The following is a 27,660-nucleotide window of genomic DNA, read 5'->3' as shown; positions in this document are numbered from 1 at the left end:
GCAAGGAGGTATTATCAAGATTAATATCAGGGCAGGAATAATTTAGATATAAATAAAAATAGCTCTGTATTTTCGATTTCAGTTTCTCACCTCTGCCTGCTTCCTCTGGCTCTTTATGTGAGGGTACAGCAAACATATGGAAAAGTTTCTGATGGATGTATATTTGCAATGTCTTCCTTGCAGTCTGCAATAGTTGGCCAGCATAAACATGTCACAAAACACAGCCAGGTCATATTGACCTGCTTTGTTTTTGAAGGGCAGGAGAATGCTCTCCTATCCTTGTACTGTGCTTTAGATGGATTTGGGAACAAGCCCAGCTGAGGGGCTTGGCTTGAAATCTCCTTTTCTCCCCACTTTTCAGCACAAGCTGCTGTGAGGACTCACTGCTGCTTACAAGAGCTGGAAAGTGTTGCACCTTCTGTTCCCCACGGTGCCAGTCGTTTGTGCATTACCTGTATACACACTGTAGTACATGCAATTACACATATAACCTGTATACAGATTGTAGTACATGCAATTACATATATAACCTGTACACAGACTGTAGTACATGTAATTACATCTATTACTTGTATACAGACAGTATTACATGTAATTACATATATAACCTGTATACAGACTGTACTATATGCAATTACATATATAACCTGTATATAGACTGTATTACATGTAAGCAGACTGCATTCTGTGCATACATACAGTCCATAATATACAGGCTGTGTATTATGTATTTTTTCTAAGTTAGCATTAAAATATGAAAGCAAATGAAATGCAGGTAGAATTTGCAGAGAGCAGCCCGTCAGCTGGCCCAGCTTCAGGGAGAGGTGCTGGGCTGGGTTCCTCTCTCATTTGCAGTCTGATTTCGTCCCTGCCATGTAAGCAGTGCTGGAGTTTGTGTTTGTGCATATGGTTCTTGGGTGCTGGAATAGAGGTCCTGGACACCAGAATGCTGTCATGGATCAGACTGCTTGATTTGCCAGCCAATACCAGGTTTTATGGTGCTTGTTGGGTCCAGCTGGTGTTCACTGCAGCCAGAGGTTTGATTACAGGATAGGCTGGGTGGATTTAAAGCTCACTGGCTTGGGCAGGAAGCTCAGTGCAGCTGCAGAGTCAGTGACTTCCCTCTCAGGCTGCAGGTTATCAGCCTGTGCTGCTGTCTTGCTCCTACAATTTTAAGGTTATTTCTCAGCTAGATCCATTTGATACTAATCTGCCTTTTGGTCTTATGGTCACTTTGCTATTCATAAGATAAACACATCTGTATGCATCTTTCCCTGATGCATTTTATATTATACATGTGTATTAATTATTTTTGACTCCATTGAACCAATTAAAAAATGTGATCAAAGCTAAAGGGAGTTTAGAAATAAAATACCTGTTGTCATAGACAGCCTAAAGTAATGTCACACCAAGTGAGCACAAAGTAATTATTCTCTAGCTTAGAGCAAGCACTCTTAGGAATGTGTATAAGCAATTATGGTGTATTTTTACTTCCCTGTTTGTGGAGTTTGGTGAAACTTGGAGGTGTAGGGAAACTAGGGAGATGAAGGCTTAGTATCAGTTTGTCTTCAGTTTTCTGTCCTGAGCATGCCAAGTGAATTTTCTTGTGCCATTACTGTACTAATATTTTGCTGCCTGACTTCAGATTTGGCTTCTGGTGTCTCAGGTCCTCTGAGGAAGCAGAGCTCTGCTTGGCCAGGGTGGGGGTATTGGTCTGGAGAATGCCCGGGATCACTCAGAAACTAAATTAACCTATCTTGGCCTTTTCTTGAGACTTTTTATGCTTTTCCAGAGTGGAAGAATAAATGGTGTCTGAAGACATAATTTTTCAGAATTAAAATATGTCCTGTAATTTAATTTTATTTGATAACACATCTGTGCTGCCCTTTATTATGTAATGAACCAAAATCTAATTGAGGCATAAAATGTCATTAGTCCTCCAGTATCCTTGTTTAGCAGATGGGATAATAGATTAATAATTGATGATCTAACTTTCAAAATATGTACTTTTACCTGGGCTAAGTATTATCAGAATGATTCTGTCTGAAGTAGGTTTATTATTTTTGGGAAAGCAAGTTAAGGTGAAAGGGTGCACATTCAAGAGAGAGGGAAGGAACAAGTGACAGCATTTAAAATGACCTGCGCCAGTACATGCAGTAAAAACCAGAAAAATAAACAGCTACAGAGCATAACCCCTGATTAATCATACTTCTAGAAGACTGCAAGCAAAGGTTAAGAAAATTATTATTTCTTTCAGTGTGAAGTATTTTTTTACATAAATGTCAAGTGTTTAATAATCACACGAGCTGACTGCCTGACTAACGTCTCTCTGCTCCTCTCATGGCTTGTTGCTGTCACGGAATTGAAATGACAAAGTGTGTAGCCCCAAGACCTAATCCAACCATATTTTGTAGCAGTAGTAAAAAGGCTTTACATTTGTTCAACATATTTCATCCAAAGAAAACATTACTACAGCTGGATGCTTTCCAGATTCTGGGTTCAGACCTACTCCTTTTGACTTAAAAGACAATGCTGTTTAACTATGGGCATGAGAAATACTTGACAACACAGGCATCAAGGTTTATGTAATAAGGGAAAAGATGACTTTATGTGAACCTACCACAATAATGCTTTTCTCCTCCAAGAAAAGGATATATTTTAAACATCCCTATGGAAAGGGCTCCCCACACATGAAATATTAAGAAGCTCTATGTGCTTATATAGAAATGATAAATGCTTCAGGTGCCCTACTGAAATGGAAGTCTGGGGAGCTTCAAAAACTAATGTAATGGATTTCAATCAGAAGTGATTGGAGAAACTAGTGTTGATTCTTTGGTGGAGCTCAAGTGGTGACAATTTTGACCCTAAAGTGAGGATTTGAAGGCATGGGGTTTGCAGAGATTCATAGAAACAGACATATAAGAAATTCATATTTTAAAGTTACGTAACAGATTTATGTGCATACTTCGTCACAGTGTGGAAATTGCTTTCTGACAGAGGGCAAATTAATCATCCTCTTGTGGATCAATTCAAATAAATAGGTGCAGAGGAAGGATAATAGCATGACTGTGTAGAATAAACTTATTTCATAAGAGGGAACTAACAGCATGACATATTTCAGCTTGGAAAATTGAAGAATGCGAGAGAATTTCAGTGGGGGAACATGAGGGGGAGAGGAAAGCTGCTCTAGCTAAAGGGTAGTGCTGGCACAAGAACAACTGGGTATCAACTAGCTGTGGGTAAAGTTACATTAGTGATTAGAAGAGCTTTCTAAATGCCAGAGGGGTGAGATATGGGAACAGACTTCCAGTAGGAGTGAACAGGACATTCATTTTGGCAGGATTTGGCCCCACAACTTCACATTGCAGGGCTGTCAAATCTGCTGGAAAAGAGTGCAGCAAATAATGAAGAAATAAATAGGAAAAGGGAAAATTTGAATTCCTTGCATATTGTCTTGATTTACCCTCAATCCTAATAAAGTATTAGACTGTATACTCCTTGTGAAATTATTGTGCAAAAATGAGCTTTAGAATATCTGCAAAACCATGTTCAGCATTTAAGCAGACTGGTTAATAGTTAGTGCTGCTGCTTCTTTTCTATAAAAACTTTGAAATTAGTGATTGATGATTTATTGAAGTACATGAAGAGTCCTAAGCAAATAATAGACCTGCTTTGAGTAGCTGTATTTCATAGGACTCAATAGGAGTGCATGTTTTATTTCCTAAATTTATTTTTTCTGACTTATTCTTTTTAGAAGAGAAAAGAGAGTATTTCTAAAGCAAAATCACTTCCCTAGTTAGAAAAGCCTATAGTTATTTAATTATGTATACTTTTTGTGGTTCTGAGGTATTAAGGGCAATGGTGATTTATTGGAATATAGTTTCACTATGACTTTTGAGCTATTTTCCTAAGTGATACTATATTGGAAAAACATAGATTAATGACAACCTTGGAAACTAGCAACAAATGAAGAAGTGCTGAAATGCCTTTCTACAGAGAAAGAAACTGATGGAACTATGATGCAGTTAGGGCTGGACGGGGAACTAGTTGAAATGTAAATCATGTTTTTATCCTTGTTGACACGTTTGGTACAACAAGCACCATCGAGGCCATGGTAGATACTGGCGCAGGACAAATATTACACAATAGAGTGGTAATAATGATACATGAAGTGATTACCTGTTTGGAAGAACAACCTAGAACAATTTCTGAGAAATTTTAGTGATGTTGCTAAAAAGATAACACTTAATGGTAGGTAAAAAGAATAAGCATGATATGACTTTTTTTATTGCAGTGAGGTCATGCATTTGTTGTTTTGGTGTTTCAGGTCATTCAGCAAACTTTTACTGCAGGGCTCACAGCAATGTTTTGTGTATCTCCACACCAAATGCTATTGTAGGAAATTACACAATTGCTGGATGCCTCACCAAAATTAAATGACATTGTCAAACAACAGAAAAATTGGTCTCTGAAAGAATCAATTTTATTTAGGCCTAAATAGTTGTGTTCTGTGATAGATAGTGAGTCTGGAGTCTTTCAACATCGATTCTTCAAAAATTCATATACTCATCTAATTTCTTTGGTTTCAGTAGCATTATTACTGAGTTATACTAAAGGAAATCAAACAACTGATTTTCTTGTGGCTTTATGATTAATTTCAAATAATTGTAACTTCAAGGCTAATTTGTCTTTAAAAAAATAGTTATTCCAAGCTATTATAGAAATGAATCTGTCCTCCTGTTTTTATGTTCTTCACTTTTTAATACAATATTCTGAGAGTCATCAGTGAAACTTTTTATCATTAAAATTATCAGTTGTTGTTGTTGTGAGTAAATGAAAATTTATACTTTTGTGTTCCCTTAAGGATCTGTTAGAAAAAACCCAAACCCTAAGCTTTTACTTCTGAGTTAAGATACCACTGAATTATTCAAGGAGAAAACCCAGATTCTTTGTCGACCCAACCAAAACAAAACAAGGAAACTTAGATTATTGTTTGGTCAACAAGCACATCGTACTCTTGCCAGTGAGTTTTTACATTGCACTTCTTCAACATCTTTCATCTTTTAACTGTAATTCATGACAAACTAAGCATGCAGATTAAAAGCTTTCCACTTTCTGTGTGCTTAATTATGGAGTGCACATGCATTCAGTGCTTTCAAGGGCCTTCTTCAGGTGTGTAGCTTTGTTAAATAGGGATCAAAAGACTTTGACTTACACACTATAATGCCCCAAATAACTGGTTAATATTTATAAAGGAAATGGTGTCCTAGTTGAATTATCAGTTTTGAAATATACAGTCAGGTTGAGAATGGAGGTCATTCCCTGGCATGTCAGTATGGAATGTAACCATTCCAAAATAAGTACATGGCTTGCTGTGGGGCTTTATGATTCCTAAATCACAATATGTGTAAGTATTAGGAAGAAATTAATGCATGTAGTCCAGGGGGTCGTTATGGAGTGTGTTGTATTTTACTTACTTTTTTTAGAATATGGCCTATATGTATTTATAATTTAAGAATTTTTCCAAAATAGTCAGATTTCAGGTCATAATTTTTTTCAGGTCAAATCTGTACAATTTTTGGAGATCAGGGTAATTCTAATTATTGTTGGATACTTTTCTGTGAGATGACTTGATCACCATGCATGAGGCAGAATTTGTTGCTGGTATTTTTGCCTGTTTTTAGCTTAAAAATCCAATAAACCCCAAACAAACCACAAAACCAGCCAAACATAAAAAAGTTCAGATACTTAAAAAGGATGTGAACTAAGCCATGTAATATGGCTGAATTTCCCTGAAGGAGGAGGAAGGTGTCAGTTACGATTAATGTGAACAACATTTATGGCCCTGGAGATGTGACCTCTCGTTACAGTAAATGTGACAGCACGAATTACTTTCAATTACAGTGAACTACATTCAGCTACATTAGTTCTGACACACCTCACTAGGAGAATGTTGCTGTGGTAGCTTTAACCAAAATAAAAAAAAGGCAAAACTTCTGAGTGCAAATGTGTGTGTCACTTGAGCAGAGCCATTGGGTTCTGACTGCGACGTATTCTTGCCTCAGGTTTTACACACTTCTATTACATCATTTGTTATTTCCACTGGCACTTTCACATTTATGCCTTGGGTGCTGGAGAGTATGAAAACCACCTTTTAAATATGCAGTGTATAATAAATGTAAATGCAGAATTATTTTTTAAAAAAAAGATTAGGTGAATTATCCTTTTTATTTTCATCTGGTAGTAACCTGCACAATTACTTGGAATGGTAAGTGGGGCCTACTAATCTGTCAGCATGTCCAACATGTCCCATTTTGTATGGCATAACTACCTTTTAATCTTTATTAACACTATGAATTTATTCGTACAAATGAAATATATCATATCACTGGATATTTATCACTTGACAGAAAGCAGTTCTTATAATGTCACTACTTTTTCCTTCAAGGTTCAATTATCATGCTTCAGTTTCTACCTCTAAGCTTTCACAAAAAATAAAAAAATGCCCAGGGCTGAAGTCAACCTTTCACTTTTGCTACAGAGGAGATGCCATCTATTTCACGCTGTGCTAAGTATTCCATCGAAACACGAGTAAAACAGTGCCTTTGGCAAACCATAAATTAGAAATAGCACTAAGCAAAGGAAATAGCTTTAATTAAAGCATTTTGTTGCACTTTGAGGACTTGATTTGCAGAGTATTGGGCATTTTTCTTCTGCAGAGATGCAGACCCTCTTTTCAAATTTGAGGCATTGGTGCTGGAATCAGAGTAGAAAACTTGTGACGTCAAATTGTCAGTTTGCAGAAGGAAACAAAAAATGGTGGTTGCTGACTCCAAAGTGATTCTGAATTAAGCCTGTGGAGTGTAAATTCCTGTTAGTCCTCCTCGCATGTTAAGGACTAATTTTCAGACCTTAATTTTTCCAATATTTTCACTGGCCATTCAGTGTGTTGTAGTGGATTGTGAACATATTTGTAAGTGTTTCAGTGGTCATTTTAAAAACCAGTATGCAGTATAACGTGACTCCAATATGTCATCAACCCCCAGGCCATCAAGGTACAAAGATTTGTATTTTATTTGCACTCACTGAAGTAGAATCAAATAATTTTTAGATCTGTCTTCAAATCATTGAAACAGTGGGAGACTAATAGAATTTTCAGTTCAGCTCTTCTGGCTGTGAAATATCTTTACTCAGGCAATCAAATTACCTTGAATTCTCTGTCCAGTTTTGGCCCCTTCTTTTCAAAAGGAGATTGAGGCATTGGAGTTTGTCCAGAGAAGGGCAGTGAAGCTGAGGAAGGGTCTAGAAAGTCCTACAAGGAGCAGCTGAGCTTGTTTACTCTGGAGAAAAGGAGGCTCAGGGGTCCTTACCACTCTCTACAACTCCCTTAGAAGAGACTGTTGTCCTCTACCAAATCTCAAGAAAAGGAACAAGATGAAATGGCCATTTAATTATGTCAGGAAAGGTTCAGATTAAATATTAAGGGAAAAAGATCACTGAAAGAGTGGTTAGACTTTGGAAGAGGCTACTCAGGGAGGTGGTGGAATCACCATCTCTCCAAGTGTTTGAGAGGCATCTGCAAGTGGCACTTGGGGATATGGTTCAGGGCTGGTTATGGTGGTGGTGGGTTGATATTTGAAACAGGTGATCTTGAAGGTCTCTCCCAACCTTGATGATTCTGTGAACTTCAGTAAATGTGTGGTTTTTAAATTCTGTGCATATAACTGAAAGAGACAAAAAAAAAAAAATTCATTTTTGGCTCTTGGTCTCTGGCATTTTTATCTGATCTAAGCATTTTTTTTTTTCTTATCTAGATGATTCCGTGAACTTCAGTAAATGTGTGGTTTTTAAATTCTGTGCATATAACTGAAAGAGACAAAAAAAACATTTCATTTTTGGCTCTTGGTCTCTGGAATTTTTATCTGATCTAAGCTTTTTTTTTTTTTCTTATCTGTTTGAGGATAGTAGAGACTTTGGTTCTTTAGGAGAGAAAGCCTCATTTTTCCAAAAGGGAAGTCATGGCTCTTGTTTAATGTAATTACTTTGAAGAACACCATTTGTAAATGTGCTTTAGGGACTATTCCATTGAATAGATGGTGAAAAATCACAGGGACTATGGCATTCTGTGTCAGCTGGAAAGCAGTTTTATAGGTGGAAGAAAAGCAAGTGTTGGTGTACTCAAACTGTCTTATAGTGATAACAGAAGTGAACTTGAAGCAGTGACAGAGCACTTAGTAATATATTGTTGTGGACAGTGAGTTCTCTGGAAATCAAAACTGATATTCCAGATAGGGGAATAAATTAAAACAGGCTTAGATGCAGTTCAGATGGGAATAATAACAAAATAATCTTCTTGATCAAGTGCTCTGTGTGGAGAAGTGGAAAATGAAATAAGACATTCAGAACCTAAATACATCTCCTGGGATGCCAAATGGTATGGGAATGAAAGGAAGAAAATGATTTTGCATTGTGACTTAGAGAGTACAAAGATGCACTTAGAAGCATTTGCAGAATCTGGAATTGTAATTGTAGCAGGCACTGGAGGGACCCTAAATTATGTTGGCTACATTCCACAAGATAGAGGGAAAACTGATTCATCCATAAAGAAACAAGAAATGTGGCTTTAGGGCAGGCAAGCTCATATTTTGCTTTCTATCAGGAGTTGAAGATTTTTATCACTAAGGTTTGATCTGCAGATCAGAGGAAATGAACAAAAATATTTTCAACTTTATTCAGGTATTTCAGTTGTTTCTACTGTGGCGAGATTTCCTGATAACTTAGCAGTGGATGTCAGTAGTATTCCATGGTTTTCTTTATTTCAGTATTGGTAGGTTTAGTGTTACTTTGAATGCTTTTCTGCCATGGTTAGAATGAAGAAAATAAGAAAGCTTTATGGTAGTGCTATTAGTAGAAACCAGCCAAATGCTTGAATTTTTATTGAATTTTCCTAAGAGTGGATCAGTGTTGTACCTGAGAACTGCTGAAATTAAAGCTGGTATATCATGGGTCTTGTTTGTAGGCTGGATACAAATTGTTGGTTTAGCTCTGCTATTTTTTGAATTTTTCTTGCAACTCATCTGTATTTATAGAGAGCCATTCCACCTTTTAATATTTCTTGTCTATGAGCTCTATATTTCAGTGGAGCAAAGAGCTTCTGTTGAACATGTCATAGCAAAAGAGCACATTTCCCTTGTGTTTTCTCTACAGATCCTCATTTTCTTTGTTATGGAACTGCCAGAGCAATCTAACCCTCAGATGTGTGATGAAAATGTTTCTATGTTCATTAGCCTCGTGTTCAAGATGAAAGAACTTAGAAAGCTTTCCTTTCATAATTATCCAAACACTCAGTGGATACACAGAATGGGAATCTTCCTGCATTTTGTTGCTGCAGGGAAATATCAATTTCTACAGCCACATTATATTTCACATATCTGGAATTTACTATGACATAATGTTTCAAAACAAAGTCTTTTATTAGTGTGTTATTTGATTTTTGACTATGAAATAAAAATTTTATTAAAGAGATACCTCAAGCATTTGGCTCAAAAGCTACCACAGGAGAAGAAAGCTGCAAAGGAGAACTTTTTGGCAACTGAGACACTCAAGGATAAAGTTGTGCTTTAATATTTTCATGACTACTGCAGACCATTCTCCTGTCAGTTTGGATAAATGCATTTTTTTTAGTTCCTCACATTGTTGTTCTGGGCAGTGTCTACCAGGAATATTCTATCCTGCCTTCTCTTTTAGTTGAAAATGTATTTCATCAGCAACATTGCTGTTGACATTTCTGTAGTTTATGGCTTCTAGTGCTCTGGCAGGTTGTGTGCTCATAAATAATACAGTCTTTCTGATTTGTTGGAGTGATTTTTAGTGCAATACTTTGTTTTACCTGTTAACAAATATATAGAGTAAATCAAAGTGTATCCAAGGAGTTAAGAAATTATTTCTAAAAGAAAAGAATTGTGAAGAGGTAATAGAGTGTGCAGCATGTAGTTATCAGAAAGGCATTAGATATTTCACACCGGAATTTATTTAGCAATCATACCTTTCTCTCAGTATAGAATCATCGTTTCCACATCATGTATTGCATTCAGTGTCTTCTGTATGAAATTCTAGCACTGAGCTGATGTTAGGGTGTGTTAAGAGGAAAGTCAGAACTAAATACAGATTTCTCTGAAGAAATTTCTTAACATTGTTGTACCACTGTAAGGGATTCACATCCTCTAGTACTTTTTAAACCTCTTGAAAATTTTAAAAATATTTTACTTCTGTAGCCAGTCCTGGCACAGATACCCAATCCTGGTAGTGGAAGTTGACCATTCTCCAAAGGCAGAGGGTTGAATAAAACATTCTTGATGCTGCTGCTGTGCAAGGGGCAATAATAGACCACAAGTGTAGGACGTAGCTCCCAGATTCACCTCCAGGTTTGGGGCTCTTCTGTTTCAGACTTGGAAGGATAATTAGAAAAATTCCAATGAAGTATCAGGCCTAACCATGTTCTCCCTTTGTATTCACCTCAAGTTCAGACCAGAACATGGGGTAATATAGTGTGTTTGAGTTTTTGAAAACCTTATTGGTGGGTGTTTGTTAAACTATTTCCACTGTAATAAAATAAAAACAAACAAAAACCCAACAAAGAAACCCTGCAAAACCAGAGAAAAGAAACAAACTCAAACCAAACCCCACCAAACTAAATTATTAAGCCTTACATGTGCAAGTTTCTACCCTACTAAAGGTATTTAGGAAAACAAATTGTCTTCTTGGGTATGTTCTTAACAAATCATTCTCTAGCTCTTAAACTGACAAAAGCAAAGAGCTGATGGAGTCATATATCTGGCAGATTAATGAGTAAAGCATTGTGATAAAATTATTCTATCAGTTTTGTCCAGTTCTTTCGTAATGAAAATGGAAATTAGATTTGCAATCAGATGAATAAATCAAGGAAAAAAAAACCCACCTACTCAAGGAATGTCATTGTTCTGTTTCCTGGCTGACACTGCAGAACAGAACTACAGACCCAATCTGTTCTCCATATTGTTTTAATTTTAGATTTTTTTTTTTTTAATGGAAAGTCCTTGACATTCTTAAAACACAGCAGTGCATCATTATAGAGCTGTGAATGAATAAGTAGCACACAAAAAACCCGACCTGTTTGGTCTTCTCCCTTTCTTTTCGCTTGGGATGCCATATTCCTTCAGAGCCACTCGGAATTGTCGATCTCTTGGGACAGACTCTTGCTTTGGCAAGCTCACCTCAGAAAAGCTGAGTGCAAAGTGACCAGGACTGGGGTGAGAGCCACTCCTGTGCATTTCAGGATTGTGTTGGTCAAAGAAGGAATTACATGGGTTGGAAAACCAGGGAAGAAATGGACATTGTTTGTGGGTAGGTTTAAATCCAGGCTATTGCAGCATCACCAGAATGGTTAAGTTTTTATGACAGCTGAAAGTTTTTGTGGCAGCATTTTAAGAAACATACAAGTGGTATCAATATGTGCTTTTTAAGTATGATTAGCAAAAAATACAGGAAGACCTCACACAGATTTTTTTTTTCATCTGTTTCATAACAAAATGCCAAAATAATTACAGTTTGATTTGAGTGGCGAGATTTTGGTCTGTAGTTTTTCTCTTTTAAGGAAAAATAATTTTTTTTTTAGCTTTTGGGTTTCTGCTTGGTAAATGAATGAATTTAGAAGGATTACAAAATTCTCTTGTTTTTTAAAATTTCAGAATTTTAGTATGTTCTCTAAGCTATCTGAGACCTACTACTCATACCCTGCCTTCTGGCCAAAACCTGGTGTCTTATAAATAAGTAAAATTGATAGTAGCTATCAAAATATATTTAACATTAATGCGGTTTTATGACTAGATGTAGATTTGATTCACTACTTGACACTAATTCTATTCAACTATGAAAGGAAAATTGTGAGACCATATGCCAGTAAACACAAATATTCTCTTCTACTTTCTGTGCTGGCCTTGTTTTCCTGAAAATCATCAGTTAGATGGGGGCAGAAAGACACCCAAGTAAATTGGATTTTACTCCAGGTATATTCTTTGTTGCTTAGTTGGCCAGTTTACATTTGTGCAATACTTAGGAATACTGTGCTTAGTCTTCAAGTGGTTTTAGGACTGAAGCTCATGTGTTTCTGCTGGCATTCCTACAATCTGCCTTTCACACCTTGCAAGATTGCAGTCATTGCCAAGTGATTGGTTTGTTTGTGGCCCTTTCTTGATAATTTTTAGTGGATGGTCAATTTGCAGGAGTTCAGTTTTGCTTTTAGTTATTTATGATCAAATTTTCAAAAGCCCACCATTTGTCTCATTTCTTCACAGCAATAGGAAGCAGAAGGGTTGTCTGTGCCTCTATGAGGGTGTGCCAGGCAGTGCCAATAGTGGATTTAATAATTGTGTACACACAGAGTGGATGTCTGTTTTCCCCAGCTGTTGCTCAGCAAAGCTCTGCATTACCTGTCCCAGAGCAGAGCTCTGCCTAAATATAAAGGAGGAAAAAACCAGAAAAGATGTTGGATTTTTTTTTAATTTATGGACTGAAAACACTTAATGTGTACTAAATTGAACTTTTACATGAATAAAACAAATGTGGCTCCACACAGAAGCCTGTAATCTCTATGAAAAATTGTAATTTGGATGCCACATTTTTCTCTCTGTACAAATGCTTATTTACAGGACAGAGCTGTTTACATCTCCATTATTGTGTTACAACATAAAGTGCAAAATACATATGAGAAGCAATCACACTCAAAGATGAAATGCAGGTCTACAGTGCATTTAGAGGAAGTGATTGCAGGAAATAATGAAAAAAGTACTCAGTGTTAAATATGCTCTGCTTATTCATCTACCTCTGGCTGCCAGAACCTGCCAGATGAAAGTAAAACTAAATCTGTCTTTGAAGCTTGAAGTACTATTTCAGTGATGCAAGTTATTCAAGTGCTCCTTCCGACTACATTGATAAAAAGGGACTTAAAGAAACTTAACTGCAGTTCATTTTAATTACACCTCAGTGTATAGCTTGCACATCCATTTTGCTCCTTTGCTGTGCTCAGTGTCTGAGATGTTCTTATTGCATGTTCTGTTCCTGCAAACACAAATGCCTGCTTGAGATCTGGAGGGTGCAGCTGTTGTTAATTGTGAATCTTCAAAAATGATGAAAGGATTTTGTGTTCTCTTTGAAAACAGTAAAAACGTTGTGAGAGAGAGTTGTTGCTTGCCAGTGGTACTAGGAATGTGAAATCCTATTCATTTAATATTGAACTGGTGTAAGACTGTTCTTGCTGTGTAACACCTACTTATTTCTACTCCTAAGTATGAAACTAAGTGTGGAGTTTGCACTTGGTGTTGACTTTCAAGTACCAGCCTTGCCATGAGATGCACCAGAAATGCCAGAGCATCTGGATCTGCAGCAATGTGATGGTGTCCTGTAAAGACCCTCAAAAGACTGGAGATGTTTCTGGGCCTAATGCCAAATTCCTGCCCAGCCTCGCCCTGGGTTTTACATGTATTCAGTGTATTCAAACATAAAAGGTCTCATGTACATGAAATGTGCTCTTGAAGTACAGAAACAAGGTCTGTTGCCCAGGCCTTTATTAAAGGCAAAGTAGAGAGCAGTGGTTGTATTCCCTCCAGTGGGTCGGGACTGATGAGGATGCTGAAACATGGTTTACTTGGATTGATCAGGACAAGAATCCTTAAAATATGTTTTTTAAACTTGCCCTCCTTGTTTGTTATGTATCTAAAGGCGCAGTTAATCCAATAGTTATCACCGAATTGTTGAGTGATAAATAATTCCAATTTTTCTAATGAATAGAGAGCAATTTCCATGTCTAATCTTGGTAGTACATGACTTTGTTTCTGCTTTTAAAGTTGATGAAATAAAGGCAAGTATATAGATTTCTTTTTGCCAGGTGTATGGATTCCATTTGTGCTTCATTTTTTGTACTGGGAAACTACTATAACATTTTTTCACATGTGGGAATAAATAAGTTTACTTTCCTGTTTTTAATTGTTACTGTGCTGCATGTCACAAATGATTTTCAGAGAAATACAGGTATATCATATATATACAAGTATACAATATATATATATATATACAAAGTGAAAAATTAAATCATTGTATTTTAAAATTAAAAACTCAATTTACTTTTCTGTCGTGTTGATAGAGTGTTTTCCCAGTGCCAAAACTTGAAAAAAATTGCTGATTTTCAAAAAGATAAATGCTCTTGTTGTGTTCTCCAAGCATCAGTCACACAACTTATTAAACAGCATGTGATTTTTTTTTTGTTTTTCTTCCCTAAATCAATAATCTCAAAGTATCTTGTGTCTAAGCTTCAAAAAGTTGATCAGTCTGCTTAATTTACTTAAACTGAGTCACTTTATCTGCTAAGCAGGTTTTTTACTCTAATGCATGTTTGTTAGTCTAGATCAAAAATGTATTTCTTCACTTAAGAGATAATTCCCATCTCTGATGCTAAGAGAATAGAAATTTTAGTATAGTAAGACTTAATTACCTAGCATAATAGATTAAGGTTTTGCAAATTAATGACTTCCTATTTTGAAACAGTTATCTTGTGAAACATCTTAACATAAATGCAGAATTTTGGTGTGTCACCTTCTGACATGTAACAGTAGCTTTGCATATTTCTTTCAGAGATTTTGAAAATATGAAGATAATAAATGATGACTAATGTACACCATCTGGCTAGGGTGGGGGAAAAAAGATTTCCTGAGCAACAGGGTTTCTGCTAAGCTGATTTACTTAAAATAAGAAAGCAAATGCTTGCTTTTCTTTTCGTTTTTTTTTCCTTTTTTTTTTTTTTTTTTTGAGAAAATGATGAGGATATAATGATTCCACCTAAACTCATAGGGTAAGGGTGGCCTTTATTATGTGCTCCATGATCAAAATCAATATCAAAGGCAAACTCCATGGATTCCATGAGAAAGGCAGTTTACCTTATTTCAGTCTGTTGCATCATATATTCAGAAAAAGGTTGCTGAGGCTTGAAGATTTCGAGCAGCATTAACCACAGTGTCAGAGAGCCGTGCTGGAATCAGCTGCCTGTGAGGAGAGATGACCTAGCTTTATCAAATCAGTGAACAAACAACTATTAATCTATACAGCCTCAGGATTAGATCCTTCAGAATGCAGACATATTGTTGTGCTTCATAGCTTCTTTAGGTTTACAGCTGTCACTTTTTTCTGCTAATTTTATGATGCAGTGTAGAACTAAATGCAATAATAGATATTAGAAATTACATGTAAATTCTGCAATAATCTCTGCAGTTTCTCAGAACCAAAACTGCCCTCTTGGTTTCTTTTAATAGAGATTTTCTTTTGCAAGCACTCAATACATACACTTAGGTATTTCCTTATTATTTTGTTTAGTTGTCTACTTTTGTGGCGTACCTACTGCCATTTTGAATGAAGTTATGTGTTCATTTAAAGATATCAACTAATTTGAACAAAATATGATTTCACAACTGTGGAGAAAAGAGAGCAGATAAGTCTGTGCATGATATCCTGCTAAAACTGCAGTCTTGAATCTATATTTTGAATTTATCTCTTACTTTTTTAGTTTTATTTTCCCAAACCAACCCTGCCTCTACAACCCTTTAATGAATACTGAAAATTGGATGTTATTTACTCTTGAGTAGTGGTTGCCTAAGCTCTGGACATACAAGATGATGTGTGGCTTACAGATGTATCAGGGTTGCAGAGGCAAAAACTGATGTCCATAGTAACCAGCAAGAAATGATGCAAGTGTGAGAAGAGACCACCAGAACCTTCCTGAGGGTGAGCAGGTTGTTACCTCTGCAGTTTGTGTGAGAACATCTCTTAGGTGCCTACTTATTAAAGAGCGAAAGTCTGTGAAGAAAGTGCAGCCTGTACTTTGTGTGTTAACTGTGGGACCAAGTCATTCATCTGGCCTCTGTGGAAGACACAGGTTGTGCTTTAAAAATAAATAAATAAATAGGGTGTGTGAGAGCATGAAAGGAAGAAAAGCAGGAAGGGAGGGAAAATGAAACAGTGAAGTTGTGGAATTTATCTGATTTAAATGAGCACAAATTTAAATTGGTGTGTGACTTCCATCTCCTTTCTCAGCCCATATTGGTATGGGATTATTTAAGCCAGGGTGCAGCACTTCCCATTTTTCCTTGCTGAGTTTCATGTGGCTTCTGTTGGTGCAGCTCTCGAGGTTTCTTATGGTCCATCTGCAAAGTGACACACGCTGACCTTGAGCCCACCGGTGGGTTTAAAAATGAGATTGTCCTACATTACTATATGGCTCTAATGGAATGTTTGCAATACTGTCTAGGAAATAAGAAACACTCCTGCTTCCATAAAAGAGATGAGATAAACAGGATTGAGACCAATACTATTTTTCGAGGATGGATGGGAAATGATAGGGCAGAGTTCAGATTTGAACTGTCCCATTAAAATGAGCTGCAGGGCTGTGTGACATTAACAAAGTTGTGTAACATCAGCACTGGGGCTGCTGTTTAGCCCAGACAGCAGAAGAGCATTGCAATATTTTGAAGGGGGGCAGTGAAGAGCAAAGATGGTTTTTAGTATGGAACTGGTACTTTAATGGATGGAGTTAAATTACATAGCCTATAAAACTCTGGACATAGGGACCCATGAGTTTATTTTCCCTCAGAACGACCCATCCAGTTCTGGATCCTGTGTTCCTTTTAAGTAAAGAAGCTATTGATATTTGGCATATATGAAACATATATTTTGTCTCACTTTATCTTTAACTACTATGATTTTGATATATATTTTGCCCATGGCAAATGACAACAGTAATATTTTTCTCTTCCTTATGTTTTCCTACATTATTTATCTTCCTATAACTTAGCTGCAAATTTAGTTGTAGGCAGAGACAGAAATAGCTGTTATGGGGGAATGTGTATGTGGTAGGATTTGTTGTATTTAAGCATTTCTGAGTGTGTTTCTCAGGAATGCTGATAATTCATCTCAGTTATGCTCTCTAGCCAAAGAGATCTGATGGATTTTGGTGCACAAGATATTCACAGTTCTTGTGTGAGGCCACTTCACTCTTGTTATCTAACAACTGTCCTGGCTGACTGGTGATAAACCAATGGGTAAGTGGAAGGGACAATTTTGAAAGGAATATTAGGAAGTTTGAGGAGAAGGAGGTTTCACTGGAGCTTCCATTGGTTTTACTGGATGGAAGATCTCACCCAAAATGAAAGATAACTGAGGAGCTTTGGATGAAGTTTCACAGTGTTCATGGATTGTACTCAAAAGAGGGGAAAAGGCAGGGGTACAGGACTGAGCTGAGCAGGAGGTGAGATCCAGGAATCCTGGCTTTGCAGTGAGAGTGCCTGACGTGCCCCAGTGATCCCAGGGAGCTGCTTGCTGCAGGTGAAGGTCTGGAGAGGAGCTTATTGACCAGCCTGGGCCTCTGTTAACTCACCAGTGTCAGATTTATAAATGGAAATACCACATCCTACACGTAACCATCCTAAATGGCCTCTTTGGCAGGAAAAGGAATCTAGCTGCCCAAATTAAAGATTTGCACATAAGAATATCAGGGTCTTTGTTTAAGTTGCAAATGATTAAGGTTTGGTTTTATCTTTGGTTGTGTATGAAAGTGCCAAGCTGTGTGATGAAAAAGGAATGTGTATTTTTCTGTGTAACAAATAAGGATAATGTATTTTTGTATGTAATGTTGGTGTTCTATTTGAGTAATGATAGTAGAAGATGGTAATCCTGACTGAGCAGTTACAGTCATGTAATTAACCTTATATGTGATAAATGAGCAACATCATGTGTTCCTGAACAAGTTTGAAAAATGAATCATACTCTTTGTGCATTTTATTCTTGGCTGTAACATTTGAGTAGCAACAGATAACTAAACAAAATGTTATAGAAAATAATAAAATGATCACGTCTGAAGGTAAAAAGAACAGTTGTTCTGTTTTGATAGTGGTGACTTCTTCAATTGACCAAGTCAAGCATGCTAATAATGTTTTTGGGGGTTTCTTCTTTCTAGAGTATCTAGCCACCTAAGAAAAGATATTCAGTATATAGCTCTGAAATAAAAGTTTTGGTAAAATGCAGAAACTGATAACATTTTAAAAAGCCATTAAATCTGATGTTGGAGTTTCAATGATACAAGGTGGTGGTACAGTACCATAAAATTTCTTCAAACACAATAGAGTATTTTAAAGAAATTCTGATGGTGTGGAAGGGAGAATAAGCCAATGCAAGCTTCCATATCAAGATAAAAATGTTGTGTAAAAGTGTAAAGTGTGTGCAAGACAGTGTAAAATTAAATATTCAACAATTAAAACTTTTTTAATAGTGAAAGGACGTATACCACTGCTTACTTTTCAAGGATATTTCCAGGGCTCTGTTCTATAGCATTTTCTGGTTATAGTGAGTGCAGAGAATCCTATTGACCTGGATGGGACTCTGCTTAAGCAAAGGTACAGTATGTTTGCACGTTTGCAGAAACAGCTTTTTTTCCTCACAGAATGTGAAAACAAGAAAATTTTGTGCAATTATGTAATTATAACCTTGTCAGTACAGTTATCATTAAATGTTATGCAATTAAAACCTGTGAAATAAACTGCCATGAAGATATTTCCTTAGTCCTGATCAGTACCCACTTGTTGCAAATTGTCAACAGTAAAAAGAGCTGTTACATTCATTGGCTTCCATTGTACTTTTTTTTTGTCTTCCACAGGAAAAAGTAGAATATGCCTTCCTGATAATTTTTACAGTTGAAACATTTTTGAAGATTATAGCATATGGATTATTATTACACCCCAATGCATATGTTAGAAATGGATGGAATTTATTGGATTTTGTAATAGTAATAGTAGGGTAAGTAGCTTATCTTCCATTATAAAAATATTTAAACTTTTCTTTTCAGTGTGGTAGGTATAGGCCTGTTTGGCTGTGAGTAGCAGCCTATGCTGGATTTCTTTATTTGGAGTAAAAGAATGAACTGAATGAAAAAATGTTAAAAAGTCCTGAAATTTTCAGTGCTATCCGTGGTTATAGACTGCATTGCATTTATAAGTTCCCAGGGAATTCTGAGTCCTGCTGGAGATTTCCAGAGTTGTTTTTCAGAAGCTTTTCCGTCTGATTTTCTCAGGGTAAACTCCTGGTGTCTTTCCATATGTTGATCTCTTAAGGGCTGCACGTTGTTATTTAATGTATTTGTTTAACCCTTCGCTGCAGTCATGTGGAGTTCATCTGTTTCACAAAGAACCTCTGGGAGGCCCCACATGTTTCAAAGTGGAGAACAGTTGTTGGGGAGACAGAATTAACAGTGCTTCCTTGATATTTCCAAAATCTGAGTACAATTGGGTGCTGCATGTCAGCCCCCAGATACAGATATGATTTTGATTTGCCTGGGGTTGAATGTATGTAAAAATGCCTTTTTTTTTTTTTTTTTCATCTGTGCACCTTGCTGTACCAGGAAACCTTGGAGAGTTTGTTCTTTGCCCCAGAGAAGGGATTGCTTGGGCCTTATGCAGGTTCAGAGGAGTGGAACTTACATTATGCAATTATTGATAAATGATTTTTGTGTCACCAACTCGATGTCAGTGCTTGTGCTACTTCATTAGATCCTACCTTCAGCTATCTAGGGAATGAATCTTGAGATTTATATTCACCAATTTCCTAAATGTTGTGGAGATTATGTTAAACAACTCTTTAACCTGTACTGTCAATTAATTTTGCTAAAAGTATACATTATCTAGAACATGGAGAGCATTATCCATGTTTTACTTTGTATGTTGTAGCACACATTACCTTGGCTTGCAGTATGCAATTCTAATTTCATTTTAAAATTCAAACCATATCAAGGGTTGCCTGTATTTGAAAAGGCTCAGCAATTAGAGTGTGTGCTGCTTTTAAGTTGTCACTGCATTAAGGGAAAGAAAGAGTTGCTAAGTACAGGAATTTGTGGTGAAGCACTGTTAAATCTGGGGAAATACTGCGAATATAAGAATGCCTGATTTGTAGCCATTTGATCATAAGATACTAAATGTTACTGAGAAGGTTGTATTTGGGCCAGTCCTTTGGCATGCAGGCAGTTTTGGTCCAGGACTAAAATTTGTGTATAAATAGATCCTCCATCAGGTCAGGTCATTCTCAACAGATTGGTCCCTGTGCCTGAAGGGGAAGCTTGGTGGGCAGGTTGGAGACTGTCACACACGAGCTCTGCTCCCTTGCCAAGCACTCACTTGAATAGACCTCTTCCCTTTTGTCAAGTGACCACAGAGTTACAGTAACCCTGGAGCAGTCTAATTAACATGACCTCTATCTTTGGCTGTGTCCTAAATACATGATAACTAAAAAATTTTCCACTAATTCCTAAAACATTCATTATTGGAGGCTAAATGGAGTTAGGTCAAACGCTCACACCGAATTTGTTGAAAATACTAATAAAAAAGGACTACATCTTATCAAATGCCTAAAATATCACACTAAGTCCTAATTCAAATCCAAAAGTTTGGAATATAAACTCTTGTGCAGGTTGTCAGCAGCCTACCTGTAAGACAAGGTGGACCTTTCCTAACATGTCACACACTGACAAAATTGTGAGCAAGGTTTTTGCTCTTTCAGTAAGAGAACAACCTGCATGATTTAGCAGCATGAGTCCCATTTATTTAATTAATACATAGTAATGCAGTGAAAAATTGATTTTCATATATAACCCAAGGTGGATATGGAATCACTTCTGGATTGATTCTGTTTGACTAGCTTCAATGGGAAATTTCATTAGGTATTCTAATAGCTTGAAAGAGCCGCCATGATGTCCTATATTGAATGTATATTTGCTTCCTCAGCAGGAACTGTAGCCAGTCCAATTCCATTAATCTTAAATATACCTAAAGAAATCTCTACAAGCAAAAGGGAAACACATATAGAGATGTTTTTAAAATCTTTAAACTCTGGTAAACTGTAGAGGAATATTAATGTAAATTTCAATAAAGAAGATCAATAGTTCTATATCTTAATGGCTTTTTAGGAATGACATATGTCCTGGTTTCAGCTGGACAACAAAAAATGACAGAGCTGTAGGCAGAGCTGTGAATGTGATGCTTTCTACTCTTTGTCAGTTCTCTCTGTAACCCATCAGAGTATGAATTACTCTGAGTAGTCTGCTTACCTGCATGGTCTCTCACGTAATTTCCATTGATTTCTGTGGAAGAATAAGGTCCCAGCAGAGAAAGCTTTCACAGCACCTGCCTATGCCCTTTAATTTCCTGAATGTTGTATGAACTGACAGGCTGAAAGGTTCTCTGAATTCAGGACTTGATTCAGAAGCCTTTCTAATAAAGTCTGTCTTTAGAGCACAAATAGTCACTCTTAAAATCACTGAGGTGCTGGTTTTCCTGCAATTATGCTTCCATTAAATTCTAGGGCTGAATCAGGACCTGGTATTGGATGTCTGGATTTGTGGAAAAGTTTGTGGGCTGCTGATGTTCCCTGTAACATTTGTAGAGTCTTTGGGGCTGAGTTTTTCTCTGGAGCAGAGCAAAGCAGTCTAGGAAAGGGTATTGACTGTTGTGGGTCAGCTGCTTACTGGGGGAGGGTAAAGCCTTCAATAATCTAGTTTAGGCACCCTATTAAATAATATAAGATTTCAGGCAACTATCCAGTGTGACAGAATTCTAAACCAGAGTTGTGAAAAATTTTCATGCCCAAACCAAAACCCTGCACATTTCAGGCATCCTTTACAAGTGTGAAACATTTCTCATGATTGCAAAACTCTATTAACTTGATAATCCTTTCAGCAGAAGTGCAGCTCTGCAACTATTGAGCTACAGTCTCTGCCCAAAGGATAACACAGTTTGTGTGGTCTAGTGGCAGTCTAGAAACCCGTGCATCTGAGGTGGAGCTCCAAACTAAAATAAACCTAAGATTAATTTGGATTTCAAGAGCATGCATCACTTTAAATTGCTGCTAAAAGTGGGAAAACAAAATAAAAGTCGTGTCTTGCAAACTGTTGTAATGAATGACTAATTCATTTCTTCAGGGAAAAAATACAATATAATAAATGAGCCATCTGGGAACATATTTTTTCTCAGAGGTATTATGTGTAAGAAACAAATCTTTTTGGTGTTATTAAATGGTGAACTCTAATTATTTTAAAAATGTTTAGTTTCTGCTGACTGTATATAGAATATTGTACTGCTGTGCTATGTGAAGTTCATATATTCCACCAAAATTAAGCCAGATGGTTTTAGTTATTATCTATTTCTTCTTCTAAAGAGAAGATTAATTCTCCAAATGTTAAAGCTAAAATGTTTGAACAAAAGTAGCTTCATTTATTTAAAAATATAAAACTGTGTATATAAGCTGAATGCTAAATTATTGGAAACTGTGTGATCCTCATTCTCTAGAGGGATTATAAAGTCTTGCACTTCTTAGGTCTGTCTGTCATGATTTAATGTGTAAATATACCTCTCAGTTTGACATCTGAACAGCTTTGCAGAATGATCTGCAGTTCAGCTAATTTCCAAAGTAATATCTTTTGACTGCGTGGTAAACGGGTAGTGGTGACCTTACCTTTCATCTCATTTTCTAGATTATTTAGTGTAATACTGGAACAATTAACCAAAGAAACAGACGGTGGCAGCCACTCAGGTGGCAAACCTGGTGGCTTTGATGTCAAAGCCCTAAGAGCCTTTCGTGTACTGCGACCTCTCCGACTCGTATCAGGAGTGCCCAGTAAGCTCTGCTCTCTATTTCATTGCAGTCAGGGGTGGGACTGCTCTCACCATTGAACTGTCTTCTTCCAGGCACTACAGAAATGAGATGGGATGAAGCTGAGTTTTTGTTATCTGGCTGTGTATATAAAGTGAATTTCAAGAATGTGTGATACCCTGTTTCATGTTGAACAAGGGATTGTGATTTCAGTCAGTGTATGATCTCCTCACACAGTTCGATAAGCAGATAGGGGAATACACTTCCTTTTTAGAAGCTTTATATAAAAGTAAATTGCATGTTAAAATGCAAATACATCAGAAAATAAAATTGAGTTTGTTTTTTTTTTATTCTAAACTCTCTGCATCTGAAAGTGTAGGTGGTCCTAAAATAGTTTATATGTTGGTAAGTGTATGCCAGAGCACATTATACATTTTGTGTTTCCTGCCCCCTCCAATGCACATGAATGCCTTCTGTTTATCTCAGCAGAGCTAACAGACAAATTAGAAAACTTAAAAAGTAGAACAATATTGCAATTGAATTTTCTGATATTCCCTGTTTTCTTTGAATGCTTTATTAATTATTGAAGCTATTTGGGCTATACGAGGTTCACAACTTCCAGTTCAGCTCTTTCCAAGGCATTCAAAGGAAGAAAGCTAATTCTGTGTTTAATATATCATGGACTGTTACATGGAAATGACTGATTTTTGGCAAAAGGGCTTCAGTGAGGACAGAAGCAGTCCTATGAAATGTCAGTGAGGAAGTCTCTCAAATTAAAGAAAAGGCATTTTTTATTCTCATTGGTACTGTGGCAGCTTCATTAGTCTGGAGTTAGATCATTTTGGTAAAGCCAAAAGGTGGATAAATATTTAATAGCAAAAAAATAAAATAGAGCAGTTTTGAAAGGGATAAATGATGAATAAGTTTGTTCAGATTAAAAATGAGTTTTCCCAGTTAACTATATTTTTCTCCCAGAGTAAGAAGACTGTTTTACAATTGACTGAGTGCACATTTTCTCAGAACTTGCCACAAAGTTTTTGTTTTGGCACTGAACTTCAAGGTCATATAAAATGACTTGCAGGCACACACTGACTAAGTGCCCTTTCTTTATAAAAGCCCCCACAGATTCTTGTGACACATTTCAAGCACTGACTTCTATGATATAAACTTAATTTACGGAGGAACTGATTAAATAGAAGGTTTTAGATTTTCATGAAGATTTTTATCTTAATGAAACATTTTGTGGTTCTGGGTAATAGATGTTTTAAAAAAATCTGATTTTCTCTGTGTGTCTGTATCATTAAATCCTAATAATGTGTAATTATGTGAAATTTGATAGAGTAAGACACAGAAATATGGTTCATATCTTGTATCCTCTTTTTTTTTTTTTTAGGTTTACAAGTTGTTCTGAACTCCATTATAAAAGCCATGGTTCCCCTCCTCCATATTGCCCTTTTGGTATTGTTTGTAATCATAATCTATGCTATTATAGGATTGGAACTTTTTATTGGAAAAATGCACAAATCTTGTTTTCTTATTGATTCAGGTAAGTCTTTAAACTGTTGATTAAAATAAGGGTTTGATGATGTTTTCTTTTTAATCTATGAGATTTCAGTTTGAAGTAGAACTAAGGGCCAAAGCACTTAAGCTGTTGTTTACCTCAGCTTACGCTGGTTCACAATTTTAGGTACAGTGCATTAAATGAAAAAATCCTCAATACCAAAGTCACCAAAAAATCAAACTAGTTAGAGACTAGACCGTGCTCTGAATAGGTTTTCATTTGTGCTATGTGTAGCTTAAATACCAGTAATGAAGAAAATAAGGGTGACTACCTATAAGGGACAAATCCAGCTTGTGGCAGTGTGGTGGTGGCAGTTCTGAAATGAGTGAAGAAGGAAAACAGTGCTCTTCCATCCAGGTGAGATAATGAAATGGAAGTGCGAGTTGTGGTACAACTTGAAAGAGGTGAAACCATCTTACCTGATGGTTAAAGGTGCTTTTCTTTGAGCTAAGGAATTAAGACAGCTTTGTATAGGAATTAGATCCATTTTTCCTTAGTGGTCCATGTGTTGGTGTGAAGTGCCATGAAGTGAAGTAGCAGCAGAGAAGAGGAAAGGAAAAATCAGCATGAGGACCTTCTAAATGATGTATTGTTACATAGTGCTTCTTTCCATTGCTTAATTATTTTTATTAACCTATTCTTGAGGTTGCAAGGCCCAGATCTGAGTGAGAAAGCTCTAAAAGCTCCAAAACTCTGATGTGCTGCCTTTCTCATCTTGAAATCCAGAGTTATCTCACATCAGCCTTGGTATTTCCTCATGGGAAGGGGTCACTCATGAAAGCTTTTGGACTCAGAGTTGTGATTTCTTTGCTCCTTTTCCAGATATACTAGTTGAAGATGATCCAGCACCTTGTGCATTCTCAGGGAACGGCCGTCAGTGCGTCATGAACGGCACCGAATGTAAGGGTGGATGGGTTGGACCCAACGGAGGCATAACCAACTTTGACAACTTTGCATTTGCAATGCTGACTGTGTTCCAGTGTATAACCATGGAGGGCTGGACTGATGTGCTGTACTGGGTGAGTTCATAAATCACTGAGCTTTGTGTGCTTTTAAACAAGCTTCTCTGTTCTAGTGAGCATTGAGCTGTGTTTGACAGCACCATCAACAGGAAATCTTGGTGAGTTTTGCAGGAGACAAGCTCAGCTGCATACTTGTTTCAGTCACAGCCTGTTACTGGATTCCTCAGGCTAAAAGGATATTTTAGAAACAATTTATTCATTGCTTATTTGAGGGGGTTTTTTGCCTGTTCCATTTGGATAAATGTAAAAGTACATTTATGTCCTTTGGACTAGCATTTTTTTGTGTGAGCCTACAGATATTAAGTATGTCTTCACTGATTAGGCTTAAGAGCTCTCTTTTTGCAGTATTTGTGCAGAATTTTTCACAATGTTAACATAAATTAGAACAAAGCAAGCTCTCAACTGACATTGCTTGCCATGGGGACTGAAAATCATATTAACCATTCAGAAACTACAGATTTGCAGGAACTATGGCCCTGATATCATCTCCATGGAAGCAGCAAAAGGTATTCAAAAACCTAACTCCCTAAATCCTCACATTTAAATGCTCCTTTAGTGTAAGGTATGGTGCTTCCAGAGCCTTGCAACATCTACAGTCAGCTGGACACAGACTGGGAAAGTGAAGGATAGAGGAAAATGAACAGACAGATTTTCCTACAGCTGCTGAACATCACTGAGAACACTCAGTACTCCCTGGTACTCAGCAATGAGTCTTTGCAGCTATTAGGACCTTATTAAAAACCACAATTCTAACAGTTCAGATGTTAGAAAATATGTATGCAAGAATAAACACAATTAGTGGTAAGGATCATTGTTAGCAAGCTGTTAAAAAGGATTATCTCAAGGAGTATCTTAGTGGAACTTTAGGTGTTGTTGCTGAGAACAGCTCTCTTTGTGAGTGTGTTGGTCAGGCCAAGTGGGATTATTTACTAACAATGCATTGGTTGTGGAGTACTGGATGCATTTAAAAATGTGGTATTACCTAGTTAATGACCACATGATTTTATGTGAAATCAAGGTGAAATAAGCTGTTGCTAAAACAAATAACACAGAGTGTAGTCTCAGATAAAACCTGTAATACTGAAGTATAGAATATGGACATGTTTTTAAGACAATATCACTGTTAAAGATAATTAAGATGTTAAAATGGCATTCTTTTAGGATTGAAAGACAAAAAAAAAGGCAGCTATGGGTATCTTCTTCCACTGTCTATTATCAGTTACAAGACTGGCTAGAAACACACAAACCTTCAAAACTAATGAGTAGCAATCATGTATGGCTACATATAGGCTATTGCATCATTTCCCATTGTAAAGGATTTGATGCCCTAATTAATCTGCTGCCCTTTAGAAACCTTTGCAGAGTCTCCAGTGACAGCAGAAAAAATTAAAATCATTGAGATAGGATGTTGAATATTTTCATGATCAGACAAAATGAAAAGTATGAGAAAATTATAAATGATTGATAACTGCATGAGTTGTTTTTGCTTCTTCCTCTGTAAGGAGTTGCCAATGTAGAAAGTATTTGCAGGTACACAGGTGTCATTTTTCATTTTATTACAAATGAAACTGGGATTATTAGACAGTGAAGCAAATATTTATTGACCTAGTGAAATATAATCGGAATCAGATATTCAGGTGGCTTTGGAATCTATCTTAACTGATGCCTATATAATTAAATTATAGCTTCAGATCCTTTCTATCTTATAGAACAACAAGTTACCCATTGTCAAACTGAAATTACTTGCTGAGGACAAGAGGAATAACAGTTTATATGTTTGAATTTTATCACTGCATCAAGCTGAAGTAGATTTAGCTAAAAATTGGAAAAGATTTAATTTCATTTGAAAATTGTAAAAGCATTAGGGGGATACCAAATTGTAATAAAAGAATCTGAGGAAGCCATTTTAGCTCGATGTGCATGGGGTTTGTGGATTGCTTTTTGCTTAGAATTCTGTTATTAATACACAGACTGAATGAGTTTTATACAAAACAAATAAAACCAACCCCAAAATTTTAGAAACTGTACAAAATTCTCATTTTTCATTTGGTCACTGTGTGAACAGTGAAATGAACTTATGTATGCTTCTCTTGCTAGCTGGTGTAATGTGAGTGGGTGAAATCTGTGCAATATTTTGCATTGTGTTAAGTGGCATTCTGTCAGCAAGGATGACAGCTGAAAATGACAGCTTCCAACAGCCCTCACTGGCACAGCTTGTTATCACCTGGTTAATGACAGTAAACTGCTCTGAAAATTCTCCAAGCACCAATAATGATTTTTCTCTTGTGCATATCTTTTGTGAGTCGAGGCCTTGATTCTGCTGCTGCTGGGCACCCTTCAGGTCATGGTGGCCTATGTGGGCATCCT

General features: G+C 36.7%; 1 protein-coding gene across 1 annotated transcript in view; it reads left to right on the top strand.

The window, feature by feature from the left end:
* Positions 1-27,660, top strand: part of CACNA1D (calcium voltage-gated channel subunit alpha1 D) — a 168,224-nt gene that overhangs the window by 43,773 nt on the left and 96,791 nt on the right. Inside the window, exons 4-7 of the mRNA XM_041425606.1 lie at positions 18,731-18,870; positions 22,592-22,734; positions 24,104-24,256; positions 25,094-25,290. Coding sequence (XP_041281540.1) covers positions 18,731-18,870; positions 22,592-22,734; positions 24,104-24,256; positions 25,094-25,290 — 633 coding nt within the window. The remainder of the gene's footprint in view (positions 1-18,730; positions 18,871-22,591; positions 22,735-24,103; positions 24,257-25,093; positions 25,291-27,660) is intronic.

Source organism: Onychostruthus taczanowskii, unplaced genomic scaffold (genome assembly GCF_017590055.1).
Source record: "Onychostruthus taczanowskii isolate IOZ18803 unplaced genomic scaffold, ASM1759005v1 scaffold9, whole genome shotgun sequence".
NCBI classification, from domain to species: Eukaryota; Metazoa; Chordata; class Aves; order Passeriformes; family Passeridae; genus Onychostruthus; species Onychostruthus taczanowskii.
Note: the sequence above shows the minus strand (reverse complement) of the source record. Positions and strands in the feature narration are given on the sequence as shown.